At 42.5% G+C, this 17,747-nt stretch overlaps 2 protein-coding genes across 3 annotated transcripts in view; one reads left to right on the top strand and one right to left on the bottom strand.

The window, feature by feature from the left end:
- DZIP1 (DAZ interacting zinc finger protein 1) overlaps window positions 1-4,705 on the top strand; it is a 40,559-nt gene extending 35,854 nt beyond the window's left edge. Inside the window, exons 18-19 of the mRNA XM_056329353.1 lie at window positions 3,190-3,361; window positions 4,165-4,705. Of these exons, the coding sequence (XP_056185328.1) occupies window positions 3,190-3,361; window positions 4,165-4,247 (255 nt within the window). The 3' untranslated portion in view covers window positions 4,248-4,705. The remainder of the gene's footprint in view (window positions 1-3,189; window positions 3,362-4,164) is intronic.
- A 355-nt stretch (window positions 4,706-5,060) lies between these two features.
- CLDN10 (claudin 10) overlaps window positions 5,061-17,747 on the bottom strand; it is a 65,532-nt gene continuing 52,845 nt past the window's right edge. For both annotated transcript variants that reach the window (XM_056329355.1, XM_056329354.1), the window contains exons 2-5: window positions 14,140-14,301; window positions 13,894-13,975; window positions 7,298-7,405; window positions 5,061-6,544 (exon numbers count right to left, since the gene is read on the bottom strand). In XM_056329355.1, the coding sequence (XP_056185330.1) occupies window positions 6,430-6,544; window positions 7,298-7,405; window positions 13,894-13,975; window positions 14,140-14,301 (467 nt within the window). In that variant the 3' untranslated portion in view covers window positions 5,061-6,429. The remainder of the gene's footprint in view (window positions 6,545-7,297; window positions 7,406-13,893; window positions 13,976-14,139; window positions 14,302-17,747) is intronic.

Here is a 17,747-nt window from a genome sequence, read left to right as displayed (position 1 = left end):
GCTGACATGGCTTCACCAATGGCAAATCGTGCCCGACTAATCTGGTGGCCTTTGATGATGGAGTGATGGCATCAGTGGGTAAGGGTAGAGCTATGGATGGTCATCTACCTGGACTCTATAAGGCCCTTGATACAGTCCCCCACAACATTCTTACCTCTAAATTGGAGATGTGGGTTTAATCGATGGACTGTTAGATGGCTAAGGAATTGGCTGGATGGCCGTCTCCCAAGGAGTTACACTCAATGGTTCAATGTCCAAGTAGAAGTGAGTGGTGTCCCTGAAGGCTCTCTACTGGCACCAGTACTGTTCAATACCTTTCTTAATGACATAGTGGGATTGAGTGCCCCCTCAGAAGTTTGCAGATGACACCAGGGTGAGTAGTGCTTTTGGTATGCTTGAGGGATGGGATGCCATCCAGAGGGACCTGGACAGGCTTGAGGAATGGGCCTGTGCAAACCTCATGAAGTTCAATAAAGCCAAATGCAAGGCCCTGCAGGTGGGTCAGGGCAATCCCGTTCAACCCCTAGTCTGCATTGAACAGATTGAGAGCAGCCCTGTGGAGGGGACTTGGGGGTATTGGTGGATGAAAAATTGGACATAAGCCAGCAGTGTGCTCATGCGTTCCAGAAAGCCAACTGTATCTTGGGCTGCATCTGAAGAAGCATGGCCAGCAGGTCGAGGGAGATGATTCTCCTTCTCCTTCTCCTTACTCTCATGAAACCCCACCTGGAGTACTGCGTTCAGTTCTGGGGCGCCTAGTACAAAAAAGATGTGGACCTGTTGGAGTGGGTCCAGAGGAGGACCACAAAAATGCTCAGAGGGCTGGAGCGCCTCTCCTGTGAGGCAAGACTGAGACAGTTGCGGTTGTTCAGCATGGAGGAGAGAAGGCTCTGGGAAGACCTTACCGTGGCCTTTCAAAATGCAGAGGGCCTATAAGAAAGAGGGAGAAAGACTTTCTGCCAAGGCCTGTAGTGACAAGACAAGGGGCAATGGTTTTAAATTGAACAATGGTAGGTTTAGACTGCATATAAGGAGGACGTTTGTTTTATGATGAGGGTGGTGAGGCACTTGAACAGGTTGCCCAGAGAGAAGTTCTGGATGTCCCATCATTGGAAGTGTTCAAGGTCAGGTTGGATGGATCTTTGAGCAACCTGATCTAGTGGAAGGTGTCCCTGCCTATGGCAGGGGGATTGGACTAGATACCTCTAAAGGACTTTTCCAACCCAAACCATTCGATGATTCTATGAAAAATATTTTTGTTATAATTCATTTAGGATACATTGTGTCCATGATGTACTAACACAGCGGTGGTTTCCTGTATGGATGTGATGGGTCTGAAATAAGTTTATGAACCCAGTGCAGGCATTGCTACGTTGTTTCTGGAATCTTTACAGAACAACACACCATCCTGTACTCTTTGCTAATTGTATATGAATGTGTGTATATTCATGTCCGTATTTGTATGTTTAAATGTAGATGTATACTTCAAGTTAATTCTTTAAATGTTAGGTGGGATATTCAAAAGTGCCCAAAGATAAACACAAAATGCCATTAGAATGATGGCTTCTCTGAAAATGCAGATTTTTGTATTGGTTTAAATACTAATAGCTTAAATACTTAACAGGTGTTAATGGTTGTTCTCAAAACCCACAATACCATAAAACCTTTTCAAGGTATCCCATTGTCATGTGTTTTATAAAGCTCCCATTTCACAGAAGTTAATTCAAAATCTTTTAGAGAAAAGTTATTTTGTGCTTACCTGAAGCTGTTTTACCTGAGTTCACCTGTACCAGACATTGTATGGATTATGATATTTCTTTGGAGTAAGTCTTTGAGTTAATAAAACTGCTTAGCAGTTTTGATTGGGGCTGTGTATTTACACTTGATCAAAACTGAGTTCTGTTTGAAGTTGAGATTTTTCTCTGTGTTTTGTACTTTAAAAATCAGTTGGGACTTAGTGAATGTTTGAGGAAACTCTTCCTCCAGCATTTCTCAATATATGTGACTCTGACTTTCCCATTACCATGCCCTCCAAATGCAGGTAAGATAAAACAGCAAAATGTTGGATCCTGGTATGTTAATAATAAAGCATACTGAGCAGATCTGTCAGCTTTTGAAAAACAGTTTGCAATGGTAAAATAGAATTGTGTTGCAAGATAGAGCATTACTGCAGTCTCTTACCTTCTTTCAAGATACATGATGTTCGTATTTGTTGATTTTTCTCTAGTATGTACATACCTTGCATTGTTCTCTGATAGCATCTCAATCTTTCTTCTGTGCAATGGAAGCACCTTCTGTATCTTACTGTAATACTGAGAGACTCCAGTGAAGTAAGGTTTCAGCTTTGTGAGAAACCATCTTTTGCTTTCCACAGTTAAGCTGTCTAATAATGGCTCGATTCCATTGAACCACATCAGATTGACAAATAGGGAAATGCTGTAGCTCTTCTTTCAAAAGTTGAATGAAGATATTTAGTTCTCAGGCAGATAAGGTAAGAAGGGCTACAGACTCGCTGCCTTCAGGTTCATCTGTTTGGCTTGACTCATTTTGCAAATGCACCACAATTAAAAATATGTTTGTACATGCTGACAGTGAGTCTTAGAGAAATAGATGTTTTAACTTTGAGCACCATGTGGGATTTTTTTGTAATGTTCATTATTTAATTTTCTCTTTAAATAAATTAGTTCTAAATTGAAAAGGCCATTGTTGCAATATTAATTTTTTCTATGTTGTAATATTGATTTTTTTCTAGTGTGAATACAGAATGCTTACATAGCAAACGAAACTGCCACTTGCATGGTAACATGTCATCTCTTTATTTGCATGTAATACACTTTTTAATGCTTAAAGGACTTTCCATCTCATTGAAATAGCTCATATCCCAGAAACAATGATCCTTTTTTAAGTTAGACTTGTAATACCTGAAAACATAGGTTGGCAGAACTTTTAATTTTTGCAGTTCCTGATTTAAAAAAACCCAACACTTCTAGCTTTGGGACTATATTAGTGAATTAATATAATTTAGGTAATTGAATTATGTGGATTTTAAAACTGTGGTGATAGATGTCATAAAGGATATGTGCCAGTGCATTTTTCTTCAGCAGTTTCACATTGTTGAGTTTACAGAAGATTTCAGCACAACTTTTAACAGACAGAGGAAAAATGCATGTTTTTTCTTCTCGTTGTTAGTTCACAGAAGCTGATGAAGATGACTGGGATATATCATCGGTAGAAGATGACTTTTTGTTGATGAAAGATGATCGAAGTCAGAAGGCATTGACAGTTCAGAAAAATGAATCAAATGCTGCATCTGTGGTACATGCATGGGGTCTTCCAAAGACAAGTGTACCAAAGGAGGAAGGTAACGTATTCATACTTCCACATTATAAGCCTTAAGCGACTGACACACCTAGAGGAGAACTTAAGTCTAGTGTATTACACATTGTAATGCAATATGTGGTCTTTCGTATGAAAAGAACAAGTAAGAAAAAACTGTGTGCGTGGTTTTAAGTCACAAATATCATATATGATGTTTAGGTAAAAGTGTGTATCATAAATATCGTGATATTTATGATACACACCTATATATATAAAGAGCACACACACATAGATATACAGAGGTGCCAAGAAACTGAGATTTTAAAACATATAGTACTATCGGGCTTCAGCCTCCTTTAAAAATTAATTCCCTTCCCAAATTTAAGGGAGGAGGGAAACTTTCTTACTTTGTCTGGAGACTAATAATAAAATTCCAGGTTTGTTGAAGGTAACTAAGTGATCTGCCAGGCTGAGATAAATACGTGAACTACTGATAAAGTGATAGCCTCAGTCTCACATGTAACTTACACACTAGTTTCTAGCCTTAACATTTCAATATACATAAAGCTTAAAGCTGTGTCAGTTCTATAGAAGTACTTCAAGTTGCTTTTAAGAGGAGAGTAATGTTGACACTGACTGCTTATGTGTGTATTGTATTCTGTGACAGAAACAGCCTTCATATTAACCAACACTTGTAATTCCCTCACTGGTTGAAATTCTGGACTTCTGGAGTACACAGGTGTTTGCTCACATAGCAACCGATTTTTATCTCATAGATGGATACAAAGTAAAAATACTCCCAAAATAGTACTACTAATTGTTAATATTTTGTTGTTATTTTAACAGGCCTTCATGAAGCTGATAATACAAGCACGTTAAAAAGCAGCTTAGTCACTGTAACAGATTGGAGTGATTCTTCAGATATCTAATTGTTGCATTGCTGATGGGAGGCATTGCTTTCGGGTTCTGTTGGGGTTGAAGGTGGAGTTGAAAGCATCAGGTGTTTCCTAGTCATTTCTTATATCGGTCATGTCACAACAAGGGGATACAGTTTAGAGAGCTCTCGTGTCTTTCAGTCCTGAATTTGAAACAAGAATATTCATATGTGCATTACTGGCCATGTCTGTTTGGAAGTTGAGAGTTAATTCTTCTTTCTTGTGAATTCAATGGTGCAAGTCTCTTCGATTTCACTGAGGTAAAGATTTTTGCCTCTAATGTTTACATTAAAGACTGAAACTGGTCTTGCAAGAAAGCCTATTAATCAATGAACAGAATTTACTGCAGAGTATTACTTTATAAATTTTTAAATGCATATTTTGTTGTATTTTATCATAATATTTATATAAACTTGTGAACATTTTAAAGAAAATATTCCCATGTATTAAAATGTTAAGTTTCTACCATGGTTTACAATAAACATCAAATGAAAAAAAAAAAGGCCTCAGCTATAAAACTATTATTATTAAATGCCTATTTTGGTAAGTTTTTTGGGGCTTTTTTGTTATTAGTGTTGAGTCTTAGTTAATGTAAAAGCACAAAATTGGAAAAAAACCGGAACCATCAAGCTAAGGTGAGGAACGCACTGACCTGCCATCATGGAAGTACTCTCATATTTGCATTTCGTCTGTATTAGCTGCCTTCTTAAAAAAAAAACAATAGTGTTTTGACTTAAGTCAAATACAAAAATAAAGTAACAAAAAGAACCTTGAATGGTTGTTCTGATATGTTTTAGACGGTATCAGATACAAAACCTTTTCTGTCATACTGTGCCATTACTAAATAGGACTACTCATTTTTTTACATTTACATCTTTGTCCCCAAATAACCAGTGTACTGAAACTCCAGGGGTCCATCAGTTCAGACTTCAAGACAGACCTGAGTTTGTGTCAGACGTCTAGAAGGCATTTTGTGGTTATTCGTAATCTCTGATCTCATTTATTGAGTCGCTGTATGAATATTCCTTCAGAAGCCATCACATTTCTAAGGATAGGCAAAAGAAAACGTACTAGCTGAATTTTTGAACTGTTGTAACTAAATCAGGATTATCCAAAGGTGCTGTTAAGTATTGCCTGCTTTTATGTGGTCAGCCCTTCAGCAGTGTCACTGGCAGAGCAGGCCAGCTGGCATTGCCTGGGTTTTTTCTTCCCTTTCATAAGCTGCTGGCTTGGAGCCATTCTGGAGCTGATGGTGTCCCAGCACCCTGCCCAGCAGGAGCGAGTGAAAACCTGGAAGAGACCTCACTAGCAGGGATGAGTGCTGAGGCAGGTGGGAGCCCAGCGGCACAAAGCAAATGCAGAACATAGGAACTGTCTCCGAGCCTTGTCTTACCCAGCGCAGAACTCCCCACGGGCTGCAGCCTCGCTCAGCCTTTGCTCTCCCTGCCACGCACATGAAAGCTCACGATCACACGTGCGTTCGTTCTTATGCATGCATTCTTCTTGGGCTGTGCAAGACCCTCTCTAGTGATTGTTTTTGTAAACAGCTGGCCCTGACTCTTCTTTCTACCTGCTCCGGGCTCCCCAAATCCCATACTTACTTTCACTTCACCCAGTCTCTTCCTCTTCTTACTCCTGTGGCACTGAATGGACCAAGTTACACATTCTTCCACCCTGGCAATATAAGGACGCAAGAGCCTGCTGATTCCTGCTGACTGTCCTGGTCTGGTGCTGCAGTTACGATGTGCTCTGTAATTCCAACATCACTGCTAATCAGTGGTGAGATATTTGACATATTAACCTGCGTGAAGTATGGCTGTTTTGTCCAGTACCAAACCTGTTTCAGAAGGGGTTGCAATGATGCACTGCAGTCACCGTGATTGTGATGCCATTCCCACAAGCAATTAACATACCATACTGGTAAATACCTCATTTATTTTTTTTTTTCAAGGAAGCAACTCCAGCTCATGATTTCCAGGTATAAACTTTACAATACCAACATAAATCTTAAAATATTATATAATAAAATTTACATCAATATGTAAAAAGCTGCAAGATAATGTTTTAAAAAGTCATTGTCTTAGTGGTAACTACATTGGGGGTGTGGGGGGAAAATCACTCTGAATGAAACATACAAACTCATTTTTTAAACGCTTTGAATCTTCCAACAGTACAATTAAACGTAAGCGTTCTTGTCAAAGTGCTTTGGTGGGGTTTTGTCTGGGACGCTGTTGTGGACCTTTGTACGAGAAGATATCACAGATGTGGCTCCGTTATATGCATAGCCCCTCCTGAAAAGAAAAGAGAATCCACCATTTGCAGCTCATGCCGCAGATGGGTGACATCTCTGCATCCAAGCATTGTAGTAATATAAAACCAGAAGAAGTGTATAGGAACGTACCTATAAATTTCAGGGGAAGGGGCAGGGGGGACACCTCCTTTCCCTGTGTGGTCTCATTCTGCTTTGACATTCCCCCTCCGGCATCTCTCTTTGCCTTTTGCTTTTCTATAGTTGTATATTTCTGTATTTCTATAAGCGTATTCCCCGTTCACAACTAAGGAAATTAGGGCCCAGTCATGAAGTATTTAGGCTGTGGCAGATCCTAGGTGACCAGTTACTCCCTGCAGCTGTGCCGCTTCATTGCCGGCCCTCTGCTGCTGCTGGAGCTCCCACTGCCACCAGTGCTGTCCTTCACCTCTCTCACTTTTAATCTGATGATTTGGGATTGAAGTAGCTTGTCTGTTCACACCTGTGAAGTGACCTAACCACGTTTCCTATGTCAGTGCACGCACTTTTTTCTCAGTGGCAGTAAATTTACAAAGGATATATACCACAAGTATTTGTTCTAAGTCAATAGCTTTTCTTAATTACATTAATGATGGAGTGAGCATTACCCTTAAACCTCATTATTTTCTTTCATCCACACAATCTCTTCCTGAACCTTACTACAACATGTTTCGGAAAAGTAATCAAGCTACATACATACAGCGGGTACAAATGAGCTAGTATTGATTTCTTTCAACATGTACAACTTGTGTTTTACCTTGGAGAGTTACTGTTTTCAGCTATGGAGAAGCAGAATATACTGCCACCAATTATGCAGAGCGAAGCTCCAGCCCATCCAATGAACAAAGCTGCTCCCAGTTCATACCTACAGGAATTTAATAAATGGGTTTAACAAAAGAGAGCGTGGATTTAACTTTTTTTTTTCAGAATAAAAGAACTAAACTTTATTTTTTCCTGAATAACTTCCATCGACATACACATTATTCATCACAAAAGCAGCAGCTCTGCCATTCACCTGTGTTCTTGTCATTATTCCCCTCTGACTCAGGAGGCAAACTCTGTCCTTGCAGTACGCCTGGGCGATGCTTATCTCCCCACGCAGCCAGCCCGGTGGCTTTTCCACACCTCCTCTTGGCTGCCGGGTTACATGGTTCTTTGGCCCACTTACGGCACGCAGCTCCTGTCCCCTTGGACCGTTTCGGGTTTGTCCCGGGTTTGGCTCCCAAACTGGAGTGGGGCTTTTGCTGAGCTGGCAACTAGAGCTGCTGCCTACAGCTCTCCTTAACTCCTCCCTTAAGCTCTTGGGATCTCTCTCCCTCCCTGCCCACACTCCAACCTGTGTAAAACATGAGGGTTTTGTACATATAGAATATGCATAAGCTGCAACATATACACACACAGATATACAGATGTATCTGACATACGCATGTGCACATACAGGTATGTACACACATGCAGATGTACATGTGTGCACACATGCAGATGTCCATGTGCCAGCAGTGTTCTGCTTCTCTGGTCCCCATGGCTGCATTCAAGCTGGAAGGCACCATCCCCTCCGAGCCCATGGGCACAACTCCAGGTCACCAGTAACCGTCCCCTCTGCCGGCCAGGGCAGCCACAAACTGCTCCGTTTGACTCCGAGAGGAGATGGTGGTGCTTTAGGAGCATTATCACATAAGGGTAAGTCCAGGATTCCTTAGAAACAACTACTTTATGGTAGTAAATGAAGAAGAAGAAGGGCATGGGGAAGACATTCTTTCCCTCCCCCTGCTCAAGCTCAGTGCCCATAACCTGAGCTCTGGAGCTTCAAGATGAGCAGCAAGCCATGGCTGCCACTTGTCTGCTCCACTCCCCAGCTCTTTGCCCGAGGTACTGCTCTTTAAAACACTTTCAGGATGACCTGCGTTAGACTGCAGGCCCACCAGCTTCCAGAGTCTCATATTGCTCACTGTTGGGACAGACTATGTGTCCCTTGCTCCCTCTTCTCTGCTCCAGTTCCTCCTTGAGGAAACCTTTATCTCCTCCTGACTGACAAGCTCCTCCTGAGCTGCAAACACAGGCCCCTCTCCCGCCTCCAGCTGCAGTTACCAGTCAGGTGGCTAAGCTGTTCAAGCCCTTTTTATTAAGTTTATTTATTGTAAATTCTGGTGAGGCAGCTGAACTGCAACCTCTGCCTGCCAGCCTGCTTCTACAACTGAAAGACTTTGCAGCTGCGTACTGCTCAGCCCGTTCCAAATGCTCCCGTGTGAACGGATCCCAATTTCACATTAGCTGGAATATGTAACCCAAAAACACCTGTAAGCTGTTCTACAGAACTGGTACCTTTACGAAGGCGACACTGCAAAAACACTCAAAAATTGCCTGTGAGCCCAGACACCCAGAGAACAACACGGCAGCTTCTGTAACAGCTTACAAGGGGGTGAACACTGGCTGGAGAACAACATAGCACTTTTCCACGTTTTCTTGAGATTCTAGACAGATGTAAAGCACAGATTTAAAAAAAAAAAAGTCACAGGGATTAAAAACCACACTGAGGATATCAGTGCCAGATGCTATGGACACTAAGGCTCAAGTAATGTCTGACTTGCGGAGGTACTGCCAAAAAGAGATGGGAGACACCAGAGCTCAGAGGTAGGACACTTTTCACAGGACTCTCTGTGGCCCTGCTACTGCTGTAACTTCTAGGCTTCTTTTTCATTTTCCATTCACATAATCTAAACAGAGTTTTTATTTATCATCCCTCACTAAAAAAGCATCAGATTCCCCCAAACATCTCCATACTCAGTGTGGGACTTTGCCACCCAACCCTGAAATTAAGCTGCTGGAAACCATAGTTCTGCTGCCTTTCACCCAGGAAAACTCTGCACCCAGCCCTGTTTGACTTCAAAATCTGCCAAACCTGTAAAGCTTTAATTCTAGCTATGCTCACATTTCCAACCATGTGCTACAGCTTTCCGAGGACTTGAGCAGATTTCTGTCTGTTTAAGGACTCGGGGTTCTCTGAGTGCAAGCAGACATCTACAGCTGAGCTCATCACCTAGGATCCCAGATCCCGCTGGAGTCAACACGCAAGACATACAAAGTGCACTTGTAAAGCACCCTCAAGGCACCTCTTTTCATGAGCTGTAAAGGCAGACTGAAGTGACTAACTTTGAAATGAGCTAAGCCCCCTCCTGGGGGGTCTCTCCATCCCTGCAGGTACTGCCAGAGCACACCTAAGGCACAGGGACCAGGGCCAGGCTACCCACAAACGTCAGCGCACCCCCATGGTGCTGAAGAACACAGCTGGACCAAGACCCAGGAAGGCTGCTGCTGTGGTAACAACTTACTTGCCAAGACCATTTGCCTAGAAAGTGGAAAACAAGTTCGTTTCCACATTTCCATCTAACACCATGAAAGGGTAGCCCAGAGGCTAGTGTGAAAGAGAGGAGGCCAATCCCCACCTCCCCTCTGGAAGTTGTACAGGAAAGAAATCAAGATTTCATTGGGTTTAATTGGGTAGAAAAGGGTTACCCGAGTGTTGCCTCGAGTTGGGAAAGAAGACATGGGCTCCAGCCTTTGTCCTTGGGACTGCCTGTACTTTTCAAGCAACATTTGTTACTGCAACACGTATAACCAGATTGCATGTATGGACCCTTCTCGGGTGACTGCCACACCGCTAGGTTAATGAGTGGCAGAGCTGGCCTAATTGGTCTCTCCTCCACATCTTAAAAAAAACTTTCTGATTTACACTGGTGTTCATGAGGAAAATTTCAAATTTTCAATGGCATATCAGCCTGTGTGGCTTCCTGGATTTTACCCAATCCATCTTTTCAGCGTTTAGAAAGCCAGCTCTAACCTCTTATCAAAATCCAGTATGTAAAAAACCTCACCATATGTAAGTAAAAACTTACATACATTGGTACCTCCAGGGGAAAAAAAAAGAAAAAAAAGATTATAGGCTTTTTTAGATGAAATTTCTGCACTTGCTGGTTTTCCTTTCCCTCTTTTATCATTGAAATGTTTGCAGGAAACACACTCTTCTGTTCTTACAATTCTTGGTTGCAAGAACCAAAGCAGCCACTCTCCAAAGTCTGTGGCCACGTATCCACGGTCTCCAGCCAGGGAAATCAATCTGATTAGAGATCGCTGGCAGCTCAGGGGGGAGCGGAACATTGATGAAGAGGCTTAAGAGGTGGTAACTGCTGAGGACTACAAGAATTCAGCTGCAGAGAACTGAAAGCCACCTTCAACAATTCTGACCAAGCAGGCTGAAAGCAGATTTTTTGCTTTGAGACAGGGAGGCAGAATTCAGTGAAATAAAGAACAATATCAGCATATAAGAACAATATTCTATTTGTTACATGCATTAGGACCACGAAGTAAACTTCCAGCCAAACCAGTGGAAGCTTCAGTGGCCGACTGGATGTCAGCATATGTAAACCTACCTGCCTGCCTACCGAATCAGCACAGCTAGGCAAGGGAAATACACAAGTTGAATGTCTTATGACTTCAATGAGTCATAAATAAGACCTATGAATCTTATGATTCTTTGAAAATGAAAAATAGAATCAAATGTAAGAGCGGGACAGTGGAAAGAGTGCCTATGTGAACTATGCACAGTCCGTTCAGAGCCAGGAAAGCTGAAGGAAACAATTCCCTAAAAAAGAGAATGGGAAGTTAGGCAGACAGCTTGGATAAACTAACCCTGTTCATCACTAAGAATGATCGTGATTACAGAGTTCAAACTGTGGCAAGGGGCAAAAAGGATAAAAACGATAAGAGGGTTGTGGTTTTATTTTAATTAAAAGTAGTAAAGTGACAAAATAAGTTTCCTAAGAGAAGCTGTGGGAGCACTGTCAGCAAGACAGCAAAACAGAAGCACAGATTTTCCCCTATTAGAGGTGTCTGAAGAAAAAAAAAAATCCATTTTGGCTGTACGCAGCAAGGCGTCCCGTGCTGTCCCCAAGACTCTGAGTGTGTTAGTACATAGGGTCAAACAATCAATTCCTTTGGAGCTGTTTTAAATTGGCAGTGCTAACTATTGCATTGGGACATAAAGTCCAGCCTAAGATTTCTTTCTAAGGCGGGTTTTAGGGTGTCCCTGTGGTGCCTGTCGTTCTTTGGTAAGTGTAGAGGAATGGAGGCAGTGGGTCGATCAGCATTGCTAACACGCAGCTGTGGCCTTGCCTCAGAGGGGTGGGTTGATTGACATGGACGATGTGCAGCTGTAGCTCGTCCCGCTAAGTGGTTAAATAGCTCTGAGGATGGTGGGAGAGGGGGTTGGATGGAGGAGGAGCAGTGTGGTCTGACCTCTGGAGGAAGGAGATACAGCCCGGACAGCAGAATCTGACCGATGGTAAAAGCCTTGTTGTAGCCTACTGGTTTGTTTGTGCTGCAACAATTGGTGCCCCGTGTGAGGCTGACTGAGTTGGACTCCAACTACAACAAGTAAGGTGCGTAATTCAAACCAGAAGTCTCTTAGGCAACAGCTTGAGGGCAGGTCTCTGATTCTTCCTGCACCCATACATAGTCAGGGTGCCTTTTCCAAATGCAGAAGGCTGGAGGAAAATCCTGATGGCTGAGATGATGCTAAACATCTCTTATCATTTGTCTTCCACCAACAGTATCTCAAGCCTGTCTTTGACACCACCAGAATAACTTCAGGAGAGAAAGGTCCGGTAAAAGGTGGAAGGCTGCAACCCTCTCAGTGAAGAGCCAATACCAGATTTCCACAATACTGCACCAAAGCATATTAAATGCTTCTACAACGCATATCAAAGGAAGAGTTCACAGACAGCAATGAAATACATAGCTCCAACATATTTTACAATGGTTGAGAGAGAAAGGAGTCGAATGCCACCATTAGCTTAATCTGATGCAAGGTCACTGCATGAGATGCAAACACCCTGTACAACTCAAATCACAGCTTCTGGTTTTTCCCCTCTGCCTTTATCTTTGCAGCTGTGATGACATATGCCCACAGCTGAGCTATGCTGGTTGTTCAGGGAAAAAGGTGATTTCTGCAGAGGATGTGTTACTACCTTTATTTCAACATTTAAGCTGAATTTCTTATTCCCTCACAGTAAAATTCCACTGGGTGGTGTGCCTGTTCTTTTGCCGCAGAGGAGCATAGGAATACAGTAGGAAAGGGACTTCTCACAACAACCACAATATTTTTCACTAGGAACAGTAAGCCTGGTGAATAATTAACATCTGGCTGTATAGCCAGGCTCCGTTTTCTTCACAGTACCTCACATTCTTGTTTCCTTTGGAGGCTTTTCAATCTTGTCCTCACCGTGTCAAACAAGCAGAAACTATAGCAGAACTATGGAGAAAACAAGTATGAACTTGTTTTCAAGACAGGAGAACAGCATCAGCCCGACTGCAAATGTGGATCCAGTTAATGTTATTTATTCAGGCTATTTTCTTTCTATCAAGGAGAAACAGAAAGGCTTGGGGTTCCTTACTGAGCCCTTACTTGGGTCTCAGGGAAATGTTTACCCAATGCTGGAATCACCACGAAGAAAACTTTGAAATCCCTGCCTTGAAAGTTAACTTTATGTTGTGTAAGAGGCCAAACCAGGAAATTCTATGATGCTACAACTTGCAGCCAACATTTTCAAGATTTGGTAGTTAAGACATGAACCCAAAATCCAAGCACTGGTCCGTGAATTGCTGCTGTTGTAGATCCTGAGAATTTGCACAGCTTTAAAGTGAGTCTTTAGGGATGCTCATTACTCCAGGTATGGATCCTGCAATTCTACAAACGCTCCCTTAAATTTAATCACAAGTATAGTCACAGCATTCATGTTAGTGCTTATAAGATCACAGGTTATGGTAAGGCCTACAACCCAAATTTCAGCACCTGGATTTGAAAATCTGTCAGCAAAAGGTGCACAGAGCTGCAGAGGCCTCTCTTCAAGAGGACTCAAGGCTCGACACCTTTATGGAAACCACCTTCTATCAAAAGCTTAAGGAAATCATTTTCTTCCTTTCCCATCGAACGATGTGCCTAACGGGCACCTCTGCCTTGTGCGATCCTTTTGCTGCATCTCTGACACACATACACACAAGCTTCGCTCCTGATGAACCCTGTCTGCTCTGCAGCAAGCGGGGCAGAGCCCTGCCAAGCCGCAGTAAGCCTGGGCGCAAAGAGTACAGAGCAACCGCTGTACAGGAAGGGGTTCGCTCAGCGGATTTCAGCACACGGTTACTCCAGTTGGAAAAAATTATTAAATAAAACTGCAGCCCACTCTCCTTCTCCGCCCAACACAAGAAGCGCCTGCTCTCTGTCTAAATGGGCTCTGGTGCGCAGTATGAAACTTAAGGTCTACTTCTTTGAAAGATTTATGGGTATAGGAAAGTACTTACTTTTGTGCAACAAAAGAAGGATCAAAGAACTCAGACGTAATCCTGTTTGCATACAGGGAACAACTAGTCATAGAGCACAACCCTGAAAAGCATAAGACAAACCATTCAGTGGAACCAGCAGAAGAGCTTTGGGCCTGACCCTGAAGCCAGTGAAGTCATGGAGAATTGTGCACGGATTTCTGCAGAAAAGAAGCAGCTCTGGTATGACTTCAAATATGCAAACTTAGAGAAATAAAGTATATTTACCAGAAAGTATGAAAATCAGTCCAGCTAAACAAGCTATTTTTGCTTTAGTCTGATCGGAGCCTCCGACTTTTGTACACTTCATCCCAACCAGTCCGAAAACAGCACCGAAGAAGCCCAGGCAGACAGCAGAGATCATCAGTCCTCTACAGGCTTGGATGTAACCTGCAGTGAGAAAGAGTGAGACTACTGTGAGAACTGGGATCACAACAGGTTTTGCTGTAGTTCCTCTCCCTCTGCACAGCGTTAGGCATTCACTGTTGCCAACTCAGTCCGACCTTGGCTGGAGTAATGTCACCTTACCATCAAGCGTATTCTTCTAGGTGATGTACACCCTCCACAGGGCATCATCACCTGAGCCCAGCTTATAAGAAACATACTATGAACGGCATTCAGGGCTGCAAAGAACAATCGCATGGTATTGGGCACAGTATCTGCAAGAGGTTGTACCCATGAGGTTTTGAAGAGCAACTCCATGTGGTCTGCGCAGTGGCTGTCCCAGGTTGCAGAGCCACTCTGTGCACACAAAGCAAGACTTACATGTCAGTCACGTTGTGCATGTGTGTTGCAGATGCCACATGACTGACAGCAGGTTGGCAGCACTGACCGTGGCTGGGGTCCTGGCCCTGCCTGGACATGCCACCAATTTGATTCAGATCCAGCAAGAAGACCCCCATTCTGCAGGGAAGTCAAACACCTGCTCAGCTTTATGGACAGCAGTAGCCCTTTGATATAAAACAAATCACTGCTGTATTTAGGCCTGGAGTAACGACTTGTGGCTGGCTTTATCCACATACAATTTTGATGTGCTGGCTGAGACTGCTCTGAGCTGGACCTCCCTCATCCAGGAACTTTCAGCAGGACAATGGGTTGCTTGGCCTCTTCTCTCTTCTGAGACTATCTTGTAATTGAAAGACTGATAATCTCATATCACTGTGTAGAGGGTGGAACACTGCAATCTTACACAGCTGAATAACCATCACAACATATTTTTCTTCATAACCTGTTGTTACTGCTCATTTAAAGTGAAAATGTACTGCCACTGTTAGGGTATTCATTCCTTTCGCTTTGATCTCCAGTGGGTGGAAATGCTGAAAGCTAAACCATGTTTTCATTGCCTATTACACCAAATTTTATGCAATAACAAATAAACAAACCAAAAAAAACCCACCCCTGCATAGAAGTCTTTAATATATAGGAGATTAATATATTAAAACAGGAACTAGAAGACATCTAATGAAACCAGAAGGGAGCAGATTCAATACAAAAAATGCACTTGTTCATGTAATGAAGCTGTGGAACTCCTTTCCACAGGATATGTGGATGCTAAAAGTTTACAGGGATTCAAAAAGAGACTAGATACATTCATTAAAGAGAAATCTGTGTCTGGCCGGCAGGTTCTTGAGCTGCAGATGGCCACCAAGGATGCTTGGCCATCTTCTGTTCTCCTTACTGCTGCCCACTTTAGCCGCTGCTGGAGGCATATCAGCTCCAGGACGACCACTCTGTCTTTGAACAACGTTTAAAAAAACCCCATTGAATCATAGCTTGGTGTAACAAGCAGCTCACAAGAGGCGATTTGTAGCTCCTAACACCCCATTTTATCAGTCCTATCGAGCTTAGGTGCTGTGCTGCACGTCTGTGAGTGCAACCTGCTGGCATTTACCTACACCTGCTGGCACACATACAGCCCTCTTCCATTTGCAACATGCTTCTGTAACCCGTCTGCTAAAGAAATACAATAATCAATGAAATAACTGTAAGCGTTGTACGACTCGCATGTTGGAATATAAGAAAGTCACATTTGTGCAAGACCCAGGTCTGAAGAAAGCAGGCTTGCTTTGTTAATTTTTGCTATAGGCACAGAAAAATTGGCTTTTACTACTTTTACTTGTGTGTAATGTATTTCTTGTAGCACACAGGTAAAAAGCAGGAGATGAAAACTGGCAAGGAAGCTATTATTTTTGACAGGTCCAATTTATTGACACTGTTAGTAGCTAATTGACACATTAAAGTGCTGAACCATGAACATATTTACCCGGAGGTCCTCTAAACTTTTATTTATGTCTGAACCTCCTAGGAGAAACAGTAAATATTCACCCCAACCAATATAACCAGCATATGCTAGGAACCACAGGGCTGAAATTCAGCTATTCCTGAAGGTCAATACACAGTTTTAGAATAGGTAGAGGGTTAGAGGGTAGTGAGACAGCAAGAAATAATTAACTCACCCAGAAATCATTTTCAATTATAAACAGCATGAGCTGGGGGACTGCTCAGCTCTGCTGAATGAATAACCTTCCTCACTAAATATTTCACCGAATTGGGCCGGCCAACCACAGGGGGACTTGTTTCAGTTCACCACAGCAATCACCCAACTGGCACATATTTTTAAAACTAAATATACCAAAACCACCCACAATCTACACCCAATAACGTGGAAAAGCAGAAGACTCTGTGTAATCATCCAACTGGCACACATTTTTAAAACAAAATATACGAGAAAAAAAGAAAATCACAATTGACACCAGTAACATGGAAGAGCAAAAGACTCAGTTAGTCCCACTAGGCTGACTGGAGCATTAGGATGCGTGAAAGGATGAAATTAACCTTTTCACCAAATCCAGCCTCCTATTATCTGGATCCTCAGTTAAAACGATGCATAACACTTGGCTGTAGGAGTAATTAAACTTTTTCTTGGCTTGCTAGAAAGCAGGAAAGCAAGAACATTATATTGCTTACCAAGGGTTATAACGCAGAGAAGTGTGAAGGGGAGCTGCCTATTTCTCCACACTCCTCCACTCAAGATCAAAAACTGTCCCTTTTCCAAACATTTATTTTCTGTATTTGCACCAACTCCTGTAGGGAGCTTGTCATGTACGTATTAACCAAATGAAGCTCCCAAGCAACAAAAAGCCATGTGTTTTAAACAGACAAGAAGACAAACATCCATTACTTATAAAGTCATGTTTAGCAGCATTCCAAGAGAAACCTATTTCAAGGTGCGTTTTTTTTAAACAAATGTGTTTTGTCTTGCATTCAAATTAATCTTGTTAGATCTTCATCTTTTTTGCCTCATTGCCCCCACGGTTGCTTCTCATGCTCATGAAGAGTTAGGAGGAATTCATATGTTCATATCATATGACACTCAGAAAAAAAATATGCAAAGTTCTGGGGATTGTCACTTTCACAATAAGTGCCTCTGGTGGCATCTTGCAGTTTGCATCACGTGAAGTGGAAGAGGTTGCCTTACGGATACAGCACAGATTCCTTCCAAAAGTACACACCCATTGCTTTTGTATGTTTTTCTAAGCTCTAATACCCTCTTTTAACTCATGAGTAAATTTTTGTTCAGCTCTGTTCTAGCAAAAGGTCATCGGATCCACCGTTGGAAAGAGGGAAACCGATACATCCTCTTTTGGGCGGTGGTTTCATCACTGAGGTTCTACCTACGACTGGTAGCACACAAAAGTCCCGCAGACAGCAAGAATATTTTTGCTTGCATACAGAATGTGGGGCTGAGCCCTTAACAAGGGCTGGCCCAATTGATTTCTTGCACAGGAATGCATAAATGTGGAAGGGCATCGCATGCAATTTTTTCTGGCAGCCAC

Source organism: Falco biarmicus, chromosome 2 (genome assembly GCF_023638135.1).
Source record: "Falco biarmicus isolate bFalBia1 chromosome 2, bFalBia1.pri, whole genome shotgun sequence".
Lineage (NCBI taxonomy): Eukaryota > Metazoa > Chordata > Aves > Falconiformes > Falconidae > Falco > Falco biarmicus.
The sequence above is the reverse complement of the archived record's forward strand: the minus strand, read 5'-3'. Positions and strand labels throughout refer to the sequence as shown.